A 24,832-nucleotide genomic window follows, 5' to 3' on the forward strand; every position below is an offset into this window, starting at 1 on the left:
TTATCTCCAGCCCAAAAAAAAAAAATCGGAACACTTGCCTGAATGCCGAATCAGTTTGCATGCAGATTGCTGGATCTGGCAGGCAGATCCAGCGATGGAACTGCTTGCCGGATCACTCTGCCACAAGTGTGAAAGTAGCCTTACATGCATGAGTAGCAATGACTGGCACTAGAGAGGAAGATCTAATAGATTTCAGGCAGATTGGGAAGGTTTCTAACAAAACAGGCATTTTCTCTCACTGACTATCACAAACTGTTGTCTGGGAAACATCTGTATATATTTGAGTAGGGGAGCGGCGCCCTGGAATAATAGTAAGTCCAGTAAGATCCCAGTGCGCCACTCTACACAGCCCGATAATTATCTTACAATGTTTGGACCGATGAAAGGTCCTCTTTAAGAGGTATTTTCCTCTTAATAAATTTAGGCGCATCTCACGCCAGTGCAGGGAGATCAAGACTGGCATATGGAGGAGCCAGTTTTGATAAACGTCGCCCATTGTGTGATTCGGCAGCAATCCTTTACGTATTGTTCCCTTGATTTTAAGAAGTTAATGAAAACGTTAAACCACAAAATGTATTTTGTAAAGACTTTTATTATAGTATTTGATCATTTGTCATGCTGTTACAAAGTTCTATATTTTGTGACAAATCTCTTTGGATCTACATTGGCAGTTTCTCATAAAAACCATTAGGTTAATGCAAGGCCTTTGAGCGCTAGAAAATATTTGGGCAAATACAGTTTCATTACTGGGGCAGAGGGATCTAACATTGATGGAATAGTAAGACTAACAGCCACTATCTGCTACTTTTTGCAATACAAGACTGCTCAGTGCAAAAAGACAAAATCCATTAAAATGGTAAATGGCAATATAAAAGTTTGACTGTTAAAAACAATTATTATCACATGGGCAAGATGAACCAAATACAGACAGAATGCTTTAAAAATAAAAAATAAAGTGTTTAGCGCAAGTGACTATTTACAGGAGGATATCCCCATGATAAAAAAAAGAAAAAGATAATATTTCAGCAGCAATAGGTCAAAGGAGGCCAGCAGAGATTAATGTGCAAATAAGTCACTGAAAGACTCCCCCTGAAACACTCTACCCAGGGCCTTTCCCACTTTCTTAACCAGGGCACTGGTTTAAGGCTTTTGCAGTATAAAAAAGCTAATTATATATCACATGCAGTCCCACTTGATACAGATTCTCTTTGTCACAGATATTAAATACACAATGACCTGATGAAATTAAAGTTAACCGCTAACTGAACCCAATCTATGACTGCCAAAGTAATTTAACAGTTGAAGTCTAAAGTTTGCTGTTACGTACCCCCCAAAGGCTCCAATAATGAAAGAGAACCCAATGTAACTCAAAACCACTGACTATGGTAATACTATTAAAGGTCTGCAAGATCTTTTTCGATGGTCATCTTTCAGGTCTACACCAGTGGTGTAGGGCATACAAAACTAAAAGTTATGGACGGAAGCATTCAGAAGTAGGATCCTCTATGATGAGTGAGGAGGAAAACAAATGAAGTCTTGTGGTTATATGTAAACTTATAGGATATCTTTCTGATATGGAGGGTTAAAAGACTATCCAACAGACTTCCTTATCTATGTGAAGGTCAGACCAGCCTCATTGTACACCTTGAATACTTTCTCAATGGCATTCACGTAGGCAGCAGTTCTGAGGTCCAAACCCAGGTTGTACTTCATTGCAGTGCGCATGATTTGCTAAAAGAAAGTTGAAGAAATTATGCAAAGAATAAGCAGTCATCGAACTGTTACATGGCAAATCACAACTTAGCATGAAAACTTTTAGCTTCCCCACACACGCTCATGTTTTGGCCAGGTTTTATTCTAATTTTCTGATGCAGCTTTGAAGCTGAACCAAGGTGTGTATTAAAAGAAAGAGAAAGAATCTCCCCTCTCTCTCCCCCCCTTAAAACGGCATCTAAAAACCTGAACCACAGGAGCCTTAAGCAGCTTCAGGTATCCTGATCATTAAAGGGGTTGGCCACCTACTAGCTGCACATGATTTGGGAACAGCACACGCATGCAGCTAATAAGCATTGTTAAACCATCAGCGCCAATGTTTAATAGTTTAATACGACTAATGTAGGTTTCCCTGCTCCCTGTAAATGGCTGCTTAGAGAGTGTCCCATCCATCAGTGGCCTCTATGCACACAGTCAGTCTCTTAAGTGAATTAAGACCACTGATGGACAGGACCACTGATCAGGAAGCTAGTCCTATTAAAATTACTGGACATTCGCACCCAAGTCTTTAAGGAAGACAGCCTCAGAGCCAAATAATCCTACAATCATATGCTCTTCCACCTATCCTAGATTCGTACACACCCTACTATTTGTCCACCACTTACTACTGTACAATTGGCATGTAAGCAAGAAGTATGGGGCAAAAAATAAAAATTATTGACACATGATCTACATACGTGAAGACGCCAGGAATGGTGGCCCACGTAGCCAGGCAAAAAAGCAGGTTTGCTAATGAAATAAATGCTCACTGGATGCGGTTTGTTAATGGCTTTACGGCCTAAAGAAACTAGTCAGTACTTAATGCATTAGAAAACAGACTGCATTCAGTCTTAATGCTGAATTCCCTGCTTCACAAACAAAATTGAGCTGCCCCCCCCCACATTTCTGAATTATCTGGTCAACTTACTCTTGCAGATCTTTCCATGGTATATGCCAAGCCAGAATGCACAATATCCTTTTCAGAAGCACCCTGTAGGGGAAGAAAAGTTGTTAAATTTAAGGTTCACGTTTTAGATTAGTCTTACAGTTATAGTCCAAATAAAAAACCAGTGCCTTTGCTATTTTTATACTACTGGTATGATAGCTTTAAGTCAACTAGAGCATTTCTGTGGCGTTTTTCTTCCAGTTTGGTTTATTTTTGGGTTATTGAGTGGCATTTCTGTTATAGGGGTGGCTTGCTTTTCCAGAGGATTCTTTATAGGACCTCTACTCATGTAAAAGCATATAATTAAAGTCATCCCAGAAAGTTCTATTAACATTGGCTGCAAACTTGATGTCATTTTCTGTTACCAGATAAGTTAGTAAGGTTGTTAGCCATTTTCCTATATGCTCCTGTAAAAATATAAGCTAACCAGTGCAAATAGATTCTTTAGACTGAAAACAGAAAAAATAGTTAACTACCTTATAACCCTACCAAATATATATCACCTTAATCCACTTGATCGTGCAGCCCAGCTTCTCTTCTGTCTTCATTTTTGCTGTGCACAGGAAAAGGACCTTTGATGACGTCACTGCACTCATCACAGGGTCCGTCACATGATCCATTACCATGGTAAACGATCATGTGATAAGCGCAGTGACGTCAAAGGTCCTATTCCTGTGCACAGCAAAGAAGACAGACAGAAGAGATGCTGGCTGCACGAGTGGATTAAAGGAGAGTTATATATTAAAAAAATTTAACCCCTCCAACCCTATTGTACTAAGCATTCTGTATTAAGAATGCTATTTTCCCTTATAACCATGTTATAAGGGAAAATAAAAAACCTACACAACACCTAACCCAAACTTCTGTGAAGTCCAGGTACTAAACATGCAGATTTTTCTCACACGCGTGCACAACGCATTACAATGTTTTGCACCCGCGTAGAAAAAGATGCAAACATGGAACACAAGCGCAGTGAAAACTGACTTGGTTTTAGTGTCAAAATCACACCATTTTCCCTAAATGCACCTGTCCCCAATCTGCAACACCCACGTGAAAGGGGTCTTAAGGTGGAGTTATCAGATATGCTGGAGCTACTGTATGGACATTCTATGTACTGACAATAACGTCCAGTTTTGACACATGAAGATAACAGCTCATAGAAGCACTCACAGATATTCTAGCCTGGAACTCAGCAGTTGGCACCACAGGAATGGATCCACCATGTTTGCCAAACTTTCTTTCCAAGCTTTCCTGGACAGACACTGAAAATTAAAACAGAAAATGTGTTGGTGGTTGTTGGTTTTTGTTTCCCTCTTGTAGTTAGGACATGAGGATTACAAGTAGTGAATACATACTCAGTAAGTGGTAGTTGGAATCTCGTTCATATTTGAAGGTCAGTCTTCCATAGCTTACATGGTTAAGATTCTTCAGCCACTCAAAGTAAGACACTGTAACACCACCAGCATTCAAATATAAGTCCTAAACAAAAACAAATGAAATATGTATTGTAAGAAGATACCTTTAGAAGTCTAATAACAGTTTCTTATTGAGAGAACACAATGGGGGAGATTTATCAAGACTGGCCAGTCTCCCTGCACTGGAGCGAGATGCACCCAATTTATTAAGAGGCAGATGCCTCTTAATTAGGTGCATCTCTGTCCTGCGCCAGAAACTTCATTCTACTCCAGCTAGAACTTTCATCAGCCAATCGCCAAGCCTGGGCCCTTTTCCAAAGTGGCAAGACTAAAAAGTCGCAAATTATGGTGCACACCATAATGTGAAACTTTTACACCAAGGAGTTAAATTAATTTTTTGTTACAGAAGATCTACCCTCTGGACAGATCAGCAGCATCTGATCGGCGGGGGTCTGACACCTGGGATCCCCGCCGATCAGCTGTTTGAGAAGGCAGCGGCACTGGTAGGAGCACCGTGGCAATCTTGCCGTTTACCTCAGGCCCAGTGACATGACTAGCATCACTGGCCTGGGTGCCATTGAAGTGGATGGGGGTTCAACTGCACCTAGGCCAGTGATACTAGTCTTGACGTCACCGAGCCTGCAGGAAACAGGGAAAAGGCCGTGGCACAACTGCCAGTGCTGCCGCCTTCTCAAACAGCTGATTGACCTGGGGTCCGGATGCCGGACCCCAGCCGATCAGATGCTGATTATCCATCCAAAAATAAATAAAGGCAGTTCTATGAACCCTCCAACCAGAAGGAAAATTAAAATGATCTTAAAATTTATCAGCTCATGAATTACTATTCCTGGAATAAGAACTTCAAGTTCAAATATTCAGAACTAATGACCACTAATCAGAGGATCATCCATTAGCATCTGGTCAGTGACATCATAAACATTGATCATGTAGCGTAAGTGCAGCTTAGCCCCATTCAAGCTAGTTAAGTTCACCCATATTTTGGCTTAAACTGTACCAGAACGTAGCACCATTTGGTGCAACTAGCTTTAGAGCACATATCTGACTACCTCAAAATAATGCATGGCTTCGCAGGTAGGTTACAAGGGCGTGGTCCAAGATGCAATGTTTTGTGCACACCAAAGCAAGCCAACCAACAGCTGGTACAGAACTATACAATTGTCCTTCCCTGCACCATCTGTCATCCTGCCTGAGCCACTGCGATAAACCTGGTGCAGGTCTAAACAGCCATTCCATGTTTACGCCATCTACAGGATTTGTAAATCTGCCCCAGTATCTTACTGTATATACTCTATTCGTAATGAAGAACAACATTGAATACTTACTGGAATCACCATGATATTTCTCTCCAGAAATATTTTATCAGCTTCAGGAGTTGTTGGTCCATTAGCCCCCTCTGCAATAATCTAATAAAAAATAAATAAAAAACACACACCTTAGGTAAAGGCAAGATCTCCACTAGCCATTACATGTCAAATGCATTAACTCTACTCTACCTTGGCTTTAATTTTGTACGCATTAGATCTAGTCAGCTGCTTCTCACTGGCTGCTGGGATAAGGATATCACAGTCTGCTTCTAGGATGTTTCCATCATACGGCTGGGCCTTAGGGAACCCAACAATTGTTCCATGTTGCTGTTGGACAAAAATAAATATATATTTTAGAGTGTAAAAAAGCAGTAATTTATTCATCTGGGTCCTGCAGTGGAAGACCGGATTCAGACATCCCCCAATTGGAACATGGTATATAATATGCTACTACATACAATACTACAGTTTTGCACCTATCTCTGATGACCGTGCACTTCAGCAACCTGACTCCCAACTGATCATTTTAACTGCATTCTTAGAGAGGGTTGTCGAGTAAACATTTAGAACACATTACGCTTTTTTCAGCACTAGTCCAAATACTAAATAACACTGCCACCTTGTGGTAACACTTTGTTTAAACTTTTTACAGTAAGGTTTTATGCCTGTAGGAATGACTATGCTTCTTCCCTTGACCTGGTAAATACAAGTCTAAGTGTGTGGTAATGTAGATCAAGCCTCATAACATAATTTATTTAAAACACAACATTAAAGTGGTTATCCAATTTCTCAAACAGCAGGGAGCGGGGTAAGTATATTACCTGTGAGGGTCCGGCACATGGGGCTGTTTGAGAAATTGGATAACCCCATTAATATAACTGTTTGAAAGTAATGTGGCATCGTAATTCTTACTTTACTCTCACACATCTGTTTTAGCATGACTTTGGCAAAATGCGAGTTAGGCCTCATGCACACGACCGTATGTTTTTTTGCGGCCCGCAAAAAAATACAGATGACTTCAATGTGCATCCTGTATTTTGCAGAACATGTCATATTATCCGCATTACAGACAAGGATAGTACTGTTTTTTGCGGAATGGAAATAAACAGAATGCACATGGAGCAACTTCGATTTTTTTTTTTAAACAAACACACACACACACACACACACACACAGGTATTCTGGTTGGTACAAATTATCACTTATCCACATAATAGGGGATAATTAAGATCAGGGGCAAGTTCCTACCACTGACCCCCATCGACCACAAGAATGGGTCCTTTACCCCCTTAAATGATTGGAGCGGCCTGTTGCACATTCATGCTACTACTCCATTTCTATGGGAATTCCGGAGATAAGCGAGCAATGTACTCATCTATCTCCATAGCTTCCATAGAAATGAATGGAGCGCATGCACCAATGCGAGACTGCCCGCTCCGATCTTTTCAGGGGAGGCCCATTCTCTTGATTGGTGTGGGTCACAGCTGATCAGCTGTATGAGGATAGGTCAAATATTAAAAACCCCGGACAACCCCTTTACAGTTATAACTTGTACCAACCAGAATACCCCTTTAAGTGCTCTTAAAAAATTCCTATACAGAGATTTTTAAAGAGGACTTTTCATGGTTTTTATTAATTGATTAATACCTGATGCTGCCACCCTGCCTGATTTTAATATCGCTCCTGTGCCCCGCTGTGTTCCCCCGTAGTTTTCCCACTCGGTATATAAATACTGAGCATTGGTACAGGGAGGAGGAGACGCCAGGGTTTCTCAATGGGCGTATCATTTTCCCTGGCTGTAACGCGATCCAATCACAGCGGAGAGCATCACAGCCAGGGAGAAGATTAGCTTTTTTCTTCTCCCTGGCAGGGTGGCAGCATCAGCTGTGGCGGGGGGAGGAGAGATGAGGATAACTCCACAAGTAAAAAAAGATAGATAGAGATTAATTATATATATATATATATATATATATATATATATATATATATATATATATATATATATCATATATATATATATATCCTCTTTAAATGTGGGCATAACATGGAGACTTGGAGCTAGGGATAAAGAGGACCTGTCACCTAGTAATGGGCAATATATTGGCATGTGGGAAATGGAGTTGCCATTTCTTAATTACCATGGTATTTTAGCAAGTTCATGCACACTTATGGGGATTGGCAGTATATATATAGGAGCATTATTAATATATATCGTAATCACAATACATTTCTTAATATAGTTACCATGGGAATATATTTTATAGTCACCTAACCCTACTGTCACCTATCCTGACTTACAGTATTTGTTTTTGAAACTGTTGCATTCCCCACACTAACAATTCAGAAAAATAATTTCACAGAACTAGGTTTTGCTATTTCTCCATTATTCTTACTAGAAGTTTATGAACAAATTGCCAACATTGGGTGGAAGTCCATGCACAGTCTAACACTATCCAATCAGTGAAGGACAAACTGCCAACTGGTAACTCTCAGTTGAGCTTATTAGTCTTGCCAATCCATTCATAATCTGCTAGTAGGAATAAAAGAGGAATGGCACAACACAGATAAGAAGTTATAATCCCCAATTGCTACTTTATAATAAATGCATCTTCTAGAAATAGGGCCTGTCAGCCCTGGCCTTCACATCCAGGCTTTGAGAGATTCTTTAACTCCAATTCATTTCCTGGTAATAGGTCAGAACACCCTTTTAACTTATTAGTTTAAAGAATTGGCCAATTTCCTAAAGCCCGCACCTAGTATATTTAGGGCATGGGTTTTAGCTGCAGACTACACAAGCGGCAGCTGAATAAGAGGCCCCCCACTGTCACAGAATGCCAGCGTTCCTGAAAAAAGGTGCAATGCATAATTTGTGACTGGGAGCTGATCACCCCATGTTACCTCTGGGCGATTAGGTCTGCCACACTAGAATGTAAAGCTAGACTGTTGACTAGGGGTTCATACACAAAACTACACAAACAGGGTTTACCATTTGACAAGAGGACACTAACCAGTTTGTAGTCTTCAAGCTCTTTGGGGTCAATGCCATCTGGATTCCAGATCGTTCCATCAATTTCCCCAATGCCAACGCATTTGGCACCAAAACGATGAAGATACCGCATAGAATGTAGACCTACATTACCAAACCCCTGCAAAATATTAAAATCGGCATTACATACTGCATTTGGCGATCGGAAAAACCAAATCATTTAGAAAGTCAGTTGATTGTGCATCAAACCTCAAAATACAAATATTAAATCCATGCTTATCACTCCATAAAAGCACAATTCTATTTAATATCATGCATTGACAAGTTACCTACTAGTTCAAATATTCACCTGAATAACAAAGGTTTTATCACCAAAACCTGGGGTCATTCCCAGCTGGCTCATGTATGATGCCTCATTGATGAAGTTCTCAATGCCATGGAAGACACCTCGACCTGTGGCAGACACACGCCCATGAATGCCTCCTTGGCTGATGGGTTTTCCAGTGACACAAGCATGTGCATTGATATCCTGAAAGAATGAAGAGAATAAATGAGTGAATCCGTCACTGTAAGGAAGAGCTACTAACAGATAATCATCAACATATCTGTGTTACACAGGGCCACGTTCTTCATCCACAGCATACAATCAGTTTATCCTAGATTAGTGACAAATGATGTACACAGCGTAGCTCCGATCTCCTCATGCTGAAAGTTACACTTCAGGAGATTGGAGCTGTGCTGCCCTGGTCAGAGTGCCCACAAGCAATTAAAACACCCCACAGTGCCCCAAACACACTGTTCCCCTGACAACCCATCCTCCAACCACCCTTCCTGCCCACAGAACCTAAGTGGTTTTTGTTTTAACAAAAGTAGTGTAGCATACAGATGAAGGTCAATAGGTAGCTTAAAATAGTTGAGGTTAGTGTTAGAGTTAGGAGTTCGTAATAAAAAAAAGGAGGCGACTAAAATATTCTTATCAGAAGAAATGCTAAATTTGATGGTTGAGCAGATCAATTCATCGCTAGTCACCCCACCTCATTACGAACACACCACTATGAGATCTTATTGGTCATCTGATGTGTTGTACGATACCCCCATGTCAAGGGAAGTAATGACTAGACAGCGATTTGAGACAATCCTGCGATTTCTTCATTTCGCTGACACAGTGCCCCCTACATGATGACCCCAACCATATTGGGCTCCATCTGTTCTAAGCTCTGCCATGTGCCCATCTAGCAGTCGACAACCACATATGGGGTGTCACTGTAAACTACAGAATCAGGGTAATAGATAGTTTAGTTTGGCTGTTAATGCTTGCTGTGCTACAGGGAACATTTTTTGAGACTTAACCTGTTCAGGACACAGGGCGTAGCCGTAGGTCCTGAGAATTTCCGATCACCGCCACCCGGTGATTGAGCAGGCACCTCGGCTAAATGTGCGGTCAATTCAGACCTGCGGTTTGCGGCTTTTTATTGTGCGGGCGGCGGCCCCCCATGGGGCTGTAGGGGGAAACTCGATTGCATGGAAGGCAGCGCAATGCCTTCCTGTGACATACCTGTGAGATCCAGCCCCCTGGATCTCACAAGCCGGAAGCTGTAGGAGTAATACAGAGTATTACTCATACTGCCAATGCATTCCAATACAGAAGTATTAGAATGCATTGTAAAGGATTAGGCATACGCCCACCAAAATAGTACCAGACTAACAGTCACCTAATCCCGCAAAAATGAGCCCCTAACCTGACACAATTCGGGGGGGTGGGACGCGACACCCCACACTATGGCTCAGAATACGGAGACCCTAAAACATGTTTTTTGTTTTAAAAAAAAGCTGTTATTGTACATGTTATTTTTATATGTAAATTTTACACAAGAACAGCTTTTTTAACCCCTTAGGGACAGGCCATTTTTTGCAAATCTGACTAGTGTCACTTTAAGTGCTGATCATTTTAAAACGCTTTGACTTATCCAGGCCGTTCTGAGTTGGGTTTTTTGTCACATACGTACTTCGTGACAGTGGGTAAAATGAAGTAAAAAAAAAAAAAAAAAAATTATAATAATGTTACTTAAAAAAAAAAACACCAACTTTACCAAAAATTTGAAAAAAAATTGCTAGTTTCAAGTTCTCTACGTCTATAATACATAGTAATACCTCCAAACATAGTTATTACTCTACATTCCCCATATGTCTACTTCATGTTTGCATCATTTTGGGAATGATATTTTATATTTTGGGGATGTTACAAGGCTTAGAAGTTTGGAAGCAAATCTTGAAATTGAAACTGAACTTTTCAAAAACCCAATTTTTAGGGACCAGTTCAGGTCTGAAGTCACTTTGTGAGGCTTATACAATAGAAACCACCCAAAAATGACCCATTCTAGAAACTACACTCCTCAAGGTATTCAAAACTGATTTTACAAAACTTTGTTAACCCTTTAGGTATTCCACAAGAATTAATGGAAAATAGAGATACAATTTCAAAATTTAACTTTTTGGCAGATTTTCCATTTTAATATTTTTTTTCAGTTACAAAGCAAGGGTTAACAGCCAAACAAAAGTCAATATTTATGGCCCCGATTCTGTAGTTTACCCCCGCTGTACGGGCACACAGGGTGCAGACGGAAAGCAATGCCATACGGTTTCTGGAAGGCAGGTTTTGCTGTTTTTTTTTGTTTTTTGTTTTTTTACACCATGTCCCATTTGAAGCCCCCCTGATGCACCCCTAGAGTAGAAACCCCAAAAAAGTGACCCCATTTTAGAAACTACGGGATAGGGTGGAAGTTTTTTTGGTACTAGTTTAGGGTACAATGATTTTTGGTTGCTCTAAGAAAAAAAATAGCTGTTTTGGCACCGTTTTTTTTTTGTTATTTACAACATTCATCTGACAGGTTAGATTATGTGGTATTTTTATAGACCAGGTTGTCAGGGACGCGGCGATACATAAATAAAAAATAAAAAAAAGTATACATAGTAGGCAAGTTTTACACAAATTTTTTTTTTTAGAAAAAATATATATGTTTTAGTGTCTCCATAGTCTGAGCCATAATTTTTTCAGTTTTTGGGCGATTACCTTGGGTAGGGTATGATTTTTGCGGGATGAGATGACGGTTTTATTGGCACTATTTTGGGGTGCGTGTGACTTTTTGATCGCTTGCTATTACACTTTTTGCGATGTAAGGTGACAAAAAAAAAATATAAAAAATTATTTAGCACAGTTTATATTTTACATTTTTTTTATGGTGTTCATCTGAGGGGTTAGGTCATGTGATATATTTATAGAGCCGGTCGATACGGACGCGGCGATACCCAATATGTATACTCTTTATTTATGCAAGTATTACACAATATCATTTTTGGGAAAAAAATAAATTATGTTTTAGTGTCTACATAATCTGAGCCATAGTTTTTTTTTAATTTTTTCGGCAATTGTCTCCGGTAGGGGCTTATTTTTTGCGGGATGAGGCGACGGTTAGAGTAGCACTATTTTGGTGGGCAAATTGTTTTGATAACTTGCTGTTGTACTTTTTGTGATGTAAGGTGACAAAAAAAAAAAAATATTTCTTTAGCACAGTTTATTTTTTATGGTGTTCATCTGAGGCGTTAGGTCATGTGATATGTTTATAGAGCCGGTTGATACGAACGCGGCTAGACCTAATATGTATACTCCCCCACCCCCCTATTCTTTACCAATATTTTTAACTTTATTGGGGGAAAATGACGTTTTTGTTTATTTTTACTTGAAACAAATTTTTTTTGGGGGGGGGGGGGAACTTTTTTCCATTTTTTTTGTCCCACTTTGGGACTTGGACTTTTGGGCGTCTAATCCTTTGCAATGCATTCCAATACTTCTGTATTGAAATGCATTGGCTGTATGAGTAATACGCCATGTGTCCTTAAGTACCAGGACATACCTGTATGCCCTATGTCCTGAAGAGGTTAAAACAAAAAAAAAAAAAGTGTAATAGCAAGCGATCAAAAAGTCATATGCACCCCAAAATAGTGTCAATCATCTCATCCCGCAAAAAAAATAATCATATCCTACCTAAGATAATCGCCCAAAAACTGAAAAAAAAAAAAAAAAAAAAAAAAAAAACCACACACTATGGCTCTCAGACTATGGAGACACTAAAAACATGTTTTTTTTGTTTCAAAAATAAAATCAGTGTAAAACTTACATAAATAAAAACATTGTATACATATTAGGCATCGCCACATCCGTGACAACCTGCTCTATAAAAATACTACATGATCTAACCTGTCAGATTATTTATTTTTTTTTGTTATTTACAAAAAAGTCCCAAAAAACAGCTATTTCTTGTTACCTTGCCTCACAAAAAGTGTAATATAGAGCAACCAAAAATCATATGTACCCTAAACTAGTACCAACAATACTGCCACCCTAAAAAAATGGCCTGGTCCTTAAGGTGAAATAAGGCTGTGTCCTGAAGGGGTTAATCTCCATTTTCCTTCAATTCTTTGGGAGCACCTAAAGGGTTAACAAAGTTTGTAACATCAGTTTTGATTAACTTGAGGGGTGCAATTTCTAAAATGGCGCCTTTTTTTTGTGGTTTCTACTATGTTAGAGTACTTTCACACTTACGGCAGACAGTTCCGGCGCCGGAACTACCTGCTGGATCCGGCAATCCGGACGCCAATGGATGGCATTTGTAAGACAGATCTGGATGCTTCTGACAAATGCATTGAAGTAGCGGATCCAGTATTTGTTTTTTTTTTTCACAGATTTAAAAGGTCTGCGCATGCGCGGACAGGAAGAAAGGGTCCGTTAATTTTAATGCCGGATCCGACACTAATACATTTCAATGGAAATTAATACTGCATCCGGCATGTGTTCAGGATTTTTGGCCTTGCTGCGGCAAGTGGTGTGTTTTAGAAGTTTTTTGTTTTTTTTTACTAAAAGTGAAACATTGAGTCAAATTTACACTAACATGATGTGTCACAAGAAATCAATCTCAGATATGCTTATATAAGTAAAAGCGTTCCAAACTTATTACCCCATAAAGTGAAACCTGTCAGATTCGCAAAAATCAGTCTGGTAATGAAGGTGCAAAATGGCCCAGTCATTAAGCGGGTGAAACCGTTTACCACAGGAAATTTTAGCCTTTAAGACCTGGCAATCGTTCCACCTTTGGAAACCCATTATTTTATTTTTCTGTTATCTGAGCCATACAAGAGCTTGTTTTGTGGGATAAAGTTACAAAGTTTTCAGTCACTAATGCTGGTCAATGGTTATCACAAGACCAATAAGATTGATTTTTCTAATGGAGCTGTGAAAAAAGTTTTGTTTTTTTTCAGAATGAACAGCATTTTACACTAGTACCTTTTTTGGTGTTCACGACTTTGATAACTTTTTTTTTAAAGCAAGTTAAGCAAAAATACCAACTTTGGCCTAAATACAGTTAAATGTAGTTTCGGTAGGATTGCAGCAAAACTAAGTGAGGTTCTCTTTTATTAAAAAGGAGCAAAATAGATTTTAAGCTTATTCTTATTTTATCTTTTCAATTATGTTTTAACATGTAATTGTTTGATTGCTTGTATAACGCTGTAATAAGCATGCTGCAGAGGTGGACCATAACATCCATCACCACTCAGACCATGTCTTGCAGGGGACAATGGGGTACAGAGGAAGAACCGGTCCTCAATATTCCACATGGATGCCTGTGCTGCAGACTGTCAGCTGAAATATATCGCAGACACCAGCTACTGATGGCACGCACTCAACTAACGAGCCTGTGCCACTGTTGTGCTATATGTACTGTAGTGAGCGGGAACTGCCCACATGCAAGATGCACATAACAAGCAAGGAAGGGCTTACAGTGGAATTAGGGAGGTAAGCACCACATCTAAATGGAAGTCACTTGGCACTGGCATTGTTGTGGCAGCCATTTCAATGCGAAGTGCAAAATCTATGGTTGTAGTATTTGAATTTGCTCCTTAGAAACAGATGTTAAAAATTGCTGTTGGTATATAGGAAACAAACACCATCCCTTCCAACATAGCAGATAAACTGTACTGCAACGGCATTTGAGAGTGCCAGCCAGAATGAAATATGATCACATTATTCATCCACAGAACAGCAGGATTTTTGTTACTTGCTGTAAAATCTCTTTCTCTTCCAGACGACGAACACAGGATAGACCATTGGTGTAGCTGCTACCCGTAGAAGGCAGACGCCAAGCATTAAAAAAAAAAGGTTCAATCCTTGCACCACCTATACCCTTCCAATGGGGTGAGAACAGGAATGGAAGCCTCCAGAGCAGGTCAGAATCAGATAAACCACAAAACAAAAAACTGGCTGGGAGCTGTGTCCTCCAATGAACAGAAGAGAAAGATATTACAGCAAGTCACAGAAAATACAACACATCCATATTATTGGGAGACCCAGGATAGACCATGGGACGTTCCACTGCAGTCTTTATGGTGGAAAGACATCAAGACGTGATCAGCGGACAGCAGCCTCCAAGACCCTACATCCCACTGCTGCATCATTTCGTAAAATGTGCCTAGGGACAACCAGATGGAATGCATGGTAACATGGAAAGATGTTTCCCTGTCTGAACAGAATGACCAGTGTGTTCACCATCGGAGTAACATATTTGACTAAGGCAGGATACAACAAGATCCACGTCCAGCATATCTCCTGAAAGACTTGATGTTTTAGTGCCCAATCTGCAATCCAGAGGTACAAGCCTCCGAATGGGCTGGTATGGGAATTTCTGCCCATTTTAATATCAGAAGGTTCAGTCATGGCTGCCAGTCTTCATGTTCCAATGGCATTCGGATAAATTTGGCCAGTGAAGTCAAACTTTTTCAATTTGGACAGGAACACAAGATGAAGAGTGCAACTGAGCATATTGACTGTTTCCATAGCAGCCACCATGAGCCAGAGGACTTGCATGCAATAGGAGAATTGCTAACATGAGGACTGTTGTGCAGGTGGGAAATCTTTTCCAGTGGAAGGATGACTGATCAGATGGATGGCAAAGCACATCCCGAGGAAGATTCATTGGTAGAAAAAAAACAGGTTGGATTTCTGGATATTCCTTGGGAATGGAAGGAGGAGTGAAGGAGAATTCTATTTTGTATCCATCCTATATGAGCTTAAGCTTTTGTACCCAAGCATCTGAAACATGGGAAAGCCAGACCTCCTGAAACTAATGTACCCCCCCCCCCCCCCCTTAGATGGGGGCCTTTATTAATGCAAAGGAAGAGGTCTTTCACAGGAGATTTTTTTTTGGTCCCGAGGGGCCTTAGAATAAGCCACTCATGCTTGGACAGCACCAAAAGCAACAAAAGTAACATCTGGATCTCTTGAAGCTGTTAGTGTGAGCTGATCTGTTTTCTGGCAGGTGTGTGCTCTCAAGATTATTTTGTCTTGTTTCTTAAAGAGGCAGGCACCAGAGAATGGGAGGGCTGTGACGACTCTTAGAAACATTGCCTGCCACCAACACAAAAAGCCACAGGGTTCTACAGATAGGCAAGAGCAGTGCTGAGGAATGTGCATGGAGGCTTCACAGGTATAGGAGATGGCATAGAACAGGGATGCTCAACCTGCAGCGGTTGTAAAACTACAACTCCCATCATGCCCTGCTGTAGAATGATAGCTGTAGGCTGTCTGGGCATGCTCGGGAGTTGTAGTTTTGCAACAGCTGGAGGGCCATAGGTTGGGCATCTCTGGCATAGAAAATTCCCAGGGAGATAGCTGCTAGCTCCTCCAGAGATTTTTCTGTCGGCTACCCTGAGGATTTGGAGACAGACTACCCAATCTTTTGGTTGGAGGAGGGTGGTACAGCCAGGTCCATAAATATTGGGACAGTGACACAATTCTAACATTTTTGGCTCTATACACCACCACAATGGATTTGAAATGAAACAATCAAGATGTACTTTAACTGCAGACTGTCAGCTTTAGTTTGGGGGTATTTACATCCAAATCAAGTGAACGGTGTAGGAATTACAACAGTTTGCATATGTGCCTCCCACTTGTTAAGGGACCAAAAGTAATGGGACAGAATACTGCAACGGTCTTCAGTTCCTGATTGTTCTTGGGGTATTTTCCCTTCAGTTTTGTCTTCAACAAGTGAAATGCATGCTCAAATCGGATTCAGGTCAGGTGATTGACTTGGCCATTGCATGACATTCCACTTCTTTCCCTTAAACCTTGGTTGCTTTTGCAGTATGCTTTGGGTCATTGTCCATCTGCACTGTGAAGCGCCGTCCAATGAGTTCTGAAGCATTTGGCTGAATATGAGCAGATAATATGGCCCCAAACACTTCAGAATTCATCCTGCTGCTTTTGTCAGCAGTCACATCATCAATAAATACAAGAGAACCAGTTCCATTGGCAGTCATACATGCTCATGCCATGACACTATCACCATGCTTCACTGATGAGGTGGTATGCTTAGGATCATGAGCAGTTCCTTTCCTTATCCATACTCTTCTCTTCCAATTACTCTGGTACAAGTTGATCTTGGTCTCATCTGTCCATAGGATGTTGTTCGAGAACTGAAGTTTTTTTCAGATGTCGTTTGGCAAACTCTAATCTGGCCTTCCTGTTTTTTGAGGCTCACCAATGGTTTACATCTTGTGGTGAACCCTCTGTATTCACTCTGGTGAAGTCTTCACTTGATTGTTGACTTCGATACACATACACCTACCTCCTGTGTGTTGATCTGGCTAACTGTTGTGAAGGGTATTTTCTTCACCAGGGAAAGAATTATTCGGTCATCCACCACAGTTGTTTTCCGTGGTCTTCCGGTGTTGCTGAGCTCACTGATGCGTTCCTTTTTAAGACTGGTTTCAAACAGTAGTTTTGGCCACGCCTAATGTTTTTGCCATCTCTGATAGGTTTGTTTTCTTTTATTTATTTTTTTCAGCCTAATGATGGCTTGCTTCACTGATAGTAACAGCTCTTTGGGTGTCAACTTGAGCATTGACAGCAACAGATTCCAAATGCAAATATCAGACTTGAAATGAACTCTGGACCTTTTATTTGCTCATTGTAATTGGGATAACACCTGGCCATGGAACAGCTGAGAAGCCAATTGTCCCATTACTTTTGGTCCCTTAACAAGTGGGAGACACACATGCAAACTGTTGTAATTCCTCAAATTAAAGTTGACAGTCTGCAGTTAAAGCACATCTTGTTTGTTTCAAATCCATTGTGGTGGTGTATAGAGCCAAAAATGTTAGAATAGTGTTGGTGTCCCAATATTTTTGGACCCGACCATGTCTGGCCAGGTGGATCCACAATGGGGTGGAAGGAATAAAAAAGAGGGTTCAAGTGTTTAGGCTTAGCAGAACTCTGGTCTGGGAAGATACACTTCTTGGAAAGAACCTTTCTTGGGTGGAAGTGGTTTTGGTAACCTGTAAAGTCAACTACAGTTGAAATGTGATGGTCCATCATAGATGAAATTTTGGATTACTGCTACTCATCTTTAGTTTCACCCTATCTGAGCAATCTCTTTCTGGAGAGGATGCCTCAGACTAATGCCCTCTAGGTGGTGAAGAGGGCCATAAGGGAGAATCTGTTACTTCTTAGGGTGTACCTACTGGGACACAGACAAAGGGTAGTGAGGTAGAAGTCTTGCATCATTTCGGAAACAAGTGCGTTCAGTCCAAGTCAACGGAAATCTGGGTCAGTGGCTGGTGAATGCAGGTAGAGGGAGATATGTTCTGACTGATTGCACTTTAGTTTGGCAAGAAGAGCATGCAAAATAAGCGACCAAGGTCAATGCCTTTTTGAGGTGCTGCGTTTTGGGGTGTGACGGGGCGAAGCCAGGAAGAGAAGATCTTACCCAGTCTGTGTTGGTGTCCACAAAGACTATGACCAATTCCAGAAGAGCATGTCCACTGACCGGAAAAAAAAAAAAAAAAAAAAAAAAGCTCCGTAGGAGCGTTATTGCCCGTTATGGACACTGCGCCTGTGACATGAGCACATCATTATGACATCTAAAGCTGTGCGACTCTGCCCAACCACCACTGTAATTATTTGTACTCCCATAATGCAGTAGTTACAAGTTACAACGAGGTTGGGCAGAAACACATAGCATAAAATTATAATGTGAGCCGCTCATGTCACAGGAGCAGTGTTCATAACAGGAAGTCATGGAGCACATTTCCCCACAGTGGACACACTCGTCTGAAATTAGTCTAAGAGATAGGGCTCTATCAGAAGCACTGAATGGGGTCAGCTGATGGAGGAGGAAGGGTAACCTCCTGGTAGCCAAAGAGTATTGTAAACCACGAGGAGTCAGAGGCTATAAGCACAGAAGGTGGGTGATCCAGAGTCTGCTCTGAATTAAAACGCCCTAGCCCAGAAAGTGCAACCTAGTTACAGCTCAAGCCAGGGCCTAAATTAGCTGTATGAAATGTCTGGGGGGACATAATGGATGCCACTGTGAGGCCAAGTTGACCGCAAGGACCATCAAAGGGTGCCAACAAAGAACTCTCCCCCCTTTGGGCCAGGAAAGGAGGGGGTCAGGACACAGCACATGGTTGCACTAGTTAAAGAGCCAGTTTGGGACACAGTGACCAATGAACACAAATAGAGAAGAGGCTCAGCGAGATGGGACCTGGTGGCACGATACCTAACTATCTGTCACTGGGAGGGTCCTCCTAGAGGTCCAGATCCAGCAGGGTATAATTATCTCAGGGAAGGGCAGTAGCATTTGAAAGATTGGAATGTCTGCACCCCAAGGTAACTTTCAGGTTGATTAGGGTTGCTGCCGTACCTCTTATGCCAGAGGCAGGAAAAGCAGTGGGCTTGGTAACTCGCTGATCTACACCGTCTCAAACAGAGAGGAAAGGAGTTGAAGACCTGCAAAACAATAAGCTAAAACTGATTTAGCTTAGTCCCTGTGGGAAGGGTGTATGGCAGGAGGATCAAGCACTTATGCTTAATCGCCAACTCCCAGTGGCAGCAGCTATACCCATTATCCATCATGTGTCCCCAATGACAAGGATGAGAAAATATAATTAGGAGCAAAATAAACTCACTGTGTGCCCAATTGTGTTGGCATAGGTGTCTGCAATCCATGACATTTCCCTCTCCCCAGTACTCATATCAGGGGCAGGAACATCAATACCAGGCCCTATAGAGAGAAAAAACAAAAACACACACGTTACAGAACAGTCAATGTACACAAAGTACAACCAATGTCCAAAAAAGAAAAAGTTCAGAGGGCTGGTAATTATACCAAATTTTTACAATTTCCAAATACCTTGGCACAGTAAAACACTTAAAAAATTAAAATGCTGCTACGTTACTAGAGTACAGAGTAGGGACAGTTGCATGAGGACAAATTGTAGCTTTCATTGGCACCATTATGGGTTGCACACTGCACCTTATATTTGATGGATTCCACAATCCCTTCTCCCTCTGCAGTGCTGGTCGGGCATTTGTTATAGCAGCCACAATAAACGTTTGGGCTGTTGCTGCATCACTTGCTGTAGATTGCATGAGAAGCAAACGAACACTGACAATGACCCATAGGATTTCTTCGCTGAGCAGAGACATTTTCAGTGGTAGCCTCTTGTATAGGAAAGGGTCATCTGCCGCAATTATCTTTACAGTTGAGAAAAAGGTACCTCACCGCCACTTCTGTTGGCCTTACAGCTTCAAATAAACCAAATATGGCTATTTTTTTTTCTTTCTTGGTGGAGGTGTGAGAAGCATGCCACTGTAAGCAGCTCAGGCAGACGGGTTTAGCAGTATTCAATCTCACCGGGTCAAATGATTTCAATCTTCTTAATAGTGCCACGCAGAACTGATTACCGCTGAAGGGCACTGCACCTGCCTCAATTCCACACAGATCCCCACTAATTTATTAGGCCTCTTTCACACGACCGTTCCCCCCCCCCCCCTCCCAGTTTACGGGCCGCGTTTTTGCGTTCCGTATTAGGTCCACATACAGAACCATTCATTTCAATGGTTCAGGGAAAAACAAAACCTGAACACATAAGGAAATGCATCCATATGTCTTCCGTATCCGTTCCGTTTTTGCGGAACCATCTATTGAAAATGTTATGCCCATCCCAATTTTTTCTATGTAATTACTGTATATAGTATACGGAAAAACTAAACAACGGATCAGTGAAAAACAGACCGCAAAACACTGAAAAAGCCAGACTGTCATGTGCAAGAGTCCTTAACAGGGGGTTACCATACAATAAATGTCTGTATTGGAAAACATTAGGGTCCAGATTATCTGATGATCTATCCTGAGGATAGTTGAGTAGTATTTTGTTAATATAACATTTAAATCAAGTCTTTTGTGTGATTATAATATTTTTTACCATCTAACCTCATCTGTATTGGTTTTGCTGTTAAATTATGTATATCGGTTAATGTTACCTTATTGGGAAAAGTAGTTTTGGTGCTTATATCCTCAGGATAGGTCATCAATTTAAGATACAGGGGTCTGACACCCGGGACCCCCACTGATCAGCTGTTAGGATAGGCCAGGAGCTCTGAGCACCGCAGCCTCTTCCTAGGATATGTGATGTCACCATATGTCACACTGGTCACATGGCCTAGTTGCAGCTCAGTCCCATTGAAGTGAATGCCAAGCACAGCTGCTGTACCATGTAGGGCGCTGGAACAGCTTATTGGCAGGTTTGCCAGGACTAAGGATAGGCAATTAGGATTTCCTGGATACCCCCTTTAAGGCAGTCTTTTAGCCCATATAAAGTTCACATTCAGTAGTCTTATGTGAATCGTTAGATTTAACCCCTGGAGTACCAACTTACCAATGAAGCCTTTCTTGGCAAGTTCTATAGTAAATCTTCTTGTTATTTTTTCAAGTTCCGCATCCTATTTTACAAAAATAGCAACAAAGATTTTAAAAAAAAACAAACAAAAAAAAAAAAAAAACACACACACAATAAAAATAAATATATCAAAACCACTTACTGAATAATTTTTTGTGTTTATTTTCACTCCAGCTTTGGCTCCTCCAAAAGGCACATCTATAAAATTATAAAGAAACTTAGTTTACATACAACTTTAACTAAACTTAAAGCACATCTTGGTGACACTGAACACCCCCATATGGTTACAGGCTGAGAATTTAGGGTGAAAATTAAGCTGAAATGGGCAGTGTGTAGAATTGTAGCAGCCAGCTAACAGTTGTTTGTTTGGAGATCAGGGGTTAACAGTAAGCAGACACCTGGCAATGAGCCAATGTCTCAGTTACTTCATTTTGATAAAAGGCTAATTGGTGGTCCAACGCACGGCCAATTACAGCATCCTGACTTTACCGGGCTATGCATCTGTTCTATTGCCACCTACCCCTAGAAAGGCACCTAGAAGGAGAGACCACATGGGACCTAGCAGGCAGCAGAGGATTGGTGGGGCAATTATTATTATTATTTTTTTTTAATAAAGCTTCAAAAACAAAGGCCAGACATTCCACTTAAAATTGGATCTGCGCCTGCATCTATCCAATTAATTGCAGTTAGAATGTTATTATGCATTATACTGGGAAGCACAATGCTGGCACACATGGCATCAGGCCTTTTACCCGTACTGTATGTGTCCATGTGAAAACTAATGCATACAATCCAAAGTCTTAGAGGACCTGTCACCAATCCAGAAAGGGAGATCTTTCTATATTCTAGCTGGCTATGCTTCCCTGGGCATGGCACACCTTCATTTGTGACTATGCCCCCCCACTCTGCAGTAACATCCTGAGACTTTTGGCTAGTTACTTCTCTTTTCTTTTTGCTAGGGGAGGCCTCCTGATGCAGCGTGATCTAACACTTCTGACGGGAAAGCATCTCACTCGGACCAGATTAAGATGTCCCCCCATCGGAAGCTATGGTACAGCATGGTCTCTAGAGAAGTCACAAAATCACACTGCATCAGATCGTCACAGTGGGGAGAAGCCTAGACGCACCTCTCCAGAAATCTGGAGGGATACCACTGCAGAGTAGGGGGTGGCATAGTCAGAAGTGAAAGTAATACAGTATCTCACTTTTTTGGATTGGTATCAAGTCATCTTTAGTTGATTAACTTAAAAGGGGTTGTTAATACATTTACTACGTAGTGGAAGTTAATCCAAGGCACTTACCAATGTATTGTTATTGTCCATATTGCCTGTTTTGCTGGCTAGATTCATTCCCCCCCCCCCCCCATCACATTATACATTGCTCGTTTCCATGGCTACAACGGCCTGCAATCCATCAGTGGTGGTCGTGCTTGCACACTGTAGGAAAAAGCACCAGCCTTTGTTCAACCGCCCCCACAGTCCTGGCCACCAAAAAGTCCAGCGCTCTTTCCTATAGTGTGTAAGCACCATTTGCTGAAGTGGGAACCCCTTTAAGTAAAGGAATACGTCTTACCTACAACAGCACACTTATAGGTCATTAAAGATGCCAAAGCTTTCACTTCATCAACACTGACATCCGTGCTATAACGAATACCTGCAAGAGAAACAAGTGACAATTATGTAACTTCATGTCCCAAAACTACTGGGAACTGGTGCAGGAACAGAGGGAGACAATACGCCTGGGCAGGTGAGTCAGTGGAAGACTGGTGATGCCAGACAAGACAAAGCCTGGGCATCTCTCAGAACAGCCAGGGATTGTAGGTCTCTGCTCTCATGCTGTGTGCCAGTCTGCATAAAAACATGGGAAGTATGACAGACCGAGGCTATGGACTGTACACCCTATATACACACCATACAAATCAACCCACATTAATTAAGTGTTAAAGGGGTTTCCCTACTGGCAACATTTAACCACATCCATAGAATACTGGATAAGTGATCACTGGTGTCCCGCTGCTGCCACCCTCAGCAATCACGAGAACAGAGATGCCAGAGTGTCCCATGAGGGGGAGAGTTGCACATATGCGATCACAGCTCCATTTACTTTAAATCTCCAGGGGTGCCATAGGAGTAAAGGGAATGGTAGTCACTCATGTGAACCACTACTGCATTCTTATGGGGCACTAACCTTGAGATCAAAAAAGGTCCCATCAGGACCCCAGTGAACAGACACTTATCCAGTAGTCTGAGGAGTGAGGTTAACTATTGCTAGTGGGGGACACCCTTTAATACCGTGCATACATGTAGTAAATAAACTTGTACCGCTCAATGTGAAGCCCACAGTGTTACCAAGACTAACCTTCCACTTCAGAAGACGGAGAGCCTATGAGTCACTGGATGACTCACTACAAACTCACTCACATTTTCCACTGAATAAACACCAAAAAAGTCGTTGGATGAAAACTCACCACTCCCTGACGTAGGGAATGCAAACCGAGCTTTCCTGCCATTAAACAGCACTTAACGCAGTAATAGATTGCACACGGCAACTAGCAACGCAACCCATAAAGCCCTGTATGCCCAAGTTCAGCCCATAAACATAAGCACAATATATGGAGCCGGGGCAGGAACTGGCAGCATTCACAGAGGTGGGCAGAGGACACAGATAAGGACACTGCTATCCGATTACTGCAGAAAGCCCCATGTAGCATCCAGTAATAGGGGAGGGCTGTGCATCTACAGGTAGAAGGGAAGATGTTATACTGCAGGTGACTGACATTTTTATACAGAATTGGCAAGGGTGTTAGGAAACCGACCCTCACCATCTGATACTAAAGGCCTGTCCTGAAGACATCACCGTTATGTCACTGCACAACCACTTTAAAAAGGACTTGGAAGTTCTTAAGCAGGAGAATGCCCGTTTTAAGTTTGGGCAAGATAGTCTGCTCTCCTGAATATAGATGCCCAACGGCATAGATAAGTTTAGAGTAGGTCGTGCCTGACTAAGACTACCATGGCGCAGGTAGGCGGGCACAGATGTATTTTCATCAAAATATATTGGCTGAGAGTCAGATTTTATCATCTCAGAGTGAGGGCTTAGGGTACTTTCACACTAGCGTTATTCTTTTCCGGCATAGCGTTCCATAATAAGGGCTCCATGCCGGAAAATAACTGATCAGGCATATCCCAATGCATTCTGAATGGATAGAAATCAGTTCAGTTTGCCTTCCGTTCAGTCACCGTCAGGAGTTTTAGCCGGATATAATACCGCAGCATTCTGTCCGTCCAAAATGCCTGGTCAGTTACCGGAATTAATTCCCATTGACTTGTATTAGTGCCGGATCCGGCATCGCAAAACTGGAGGACAGATTCTCCCTTCTGGTCTGCACATGTGCAGCCCAGAAAAACTGTGAAAGACGGCAAGACGGATCCATCCACCCACATGACAAGCGGCGAGACGGATCAGTTCTTGCAATGCATTTGTAGATTGATCAGCACCCGGATCAGTCTACAAATGCTGTCAGTTGTCACGCTGATCGGCGGATCCAGCAGGCAACTCCGACGACGGAACTGCCTGCCGGATCACACAACGCCAGTGTGAAAATAGCCTTAGTCAG

At 41.6% G+C, this 24,832-nt stretch overlaps 1 protein-coding gene across 1 annotated transcript in view; it reads right to left on the minus strand.

Annotated features, from left to right (window-relative positions):
* Nucleotides 1-572: 572 nt before the first annotated feature.
* GLUD1 (glutamate dehydrogenase 1) overlaps nt 573-24,832 on the minus strand; it is a 28,154-nt gene continuing 3,894 nt past the window's right edge. The window contains exons 2-13 of the mRNA XM_044296878.1: nt 22,789-22,869; nt 21,359-21,414; nt 21,196-21,259; nt 19,444-19,538; nt 8,774-8,953; nt 8,447-8,584; nt 5,628-5,765; nt 5,457-5,537; nt 4,054-4,177; nt 3,869-3,960; nt 2,681-2,743; nt 573-1,731 (exon numbers count right to left, since the gene is read on the minus strand). Coding sequence (XP_044152813.1) covers nt 1,612-1,731; nt 2,681-2,743; nt 3,869-3,960; nt 4,054-4,177; nt 5,457-5,537; nt 5,628-5,765; nt 8,447-8,584; nt 8,774-8,953; nt 19,444-19,538; nt 21,196-21,259; nt 21,359-21,414; nt 22,789-22,869 — 1,232 coding nt within the window. The 3' untranslated portion in view covers nt 573-1,611. The remainder of the gene's footprint in view (nt 1,732-2,680; nt 2,744-3,868; nt 3,961-4,053; nt 4,178-5,456; nt 5,538-5,627; nt 5,766-8,446; nt 8,585-8,773; nt 8,954-19,443; nt 19,539-21,195; nt 21,260-21,358; nt 21,415-22,788; nt 22,870-24,832) is intronic.

Source organism: Bufo gargarizans, chromosome 6 (genome assembly GCF_014858855.1).
Source record: "Bufo gargarizans isolate SCDJY-AF-19 chromosome 6, ASM1485885v1, whole genome shotgun sequence".
Taxonomy (NCBI): domain Eukaryota; kingdom Metazoa; phylum Chordata; class Amphibia; order Anura; family Bufonidae; genus Bufo; species Bufo gargarizans.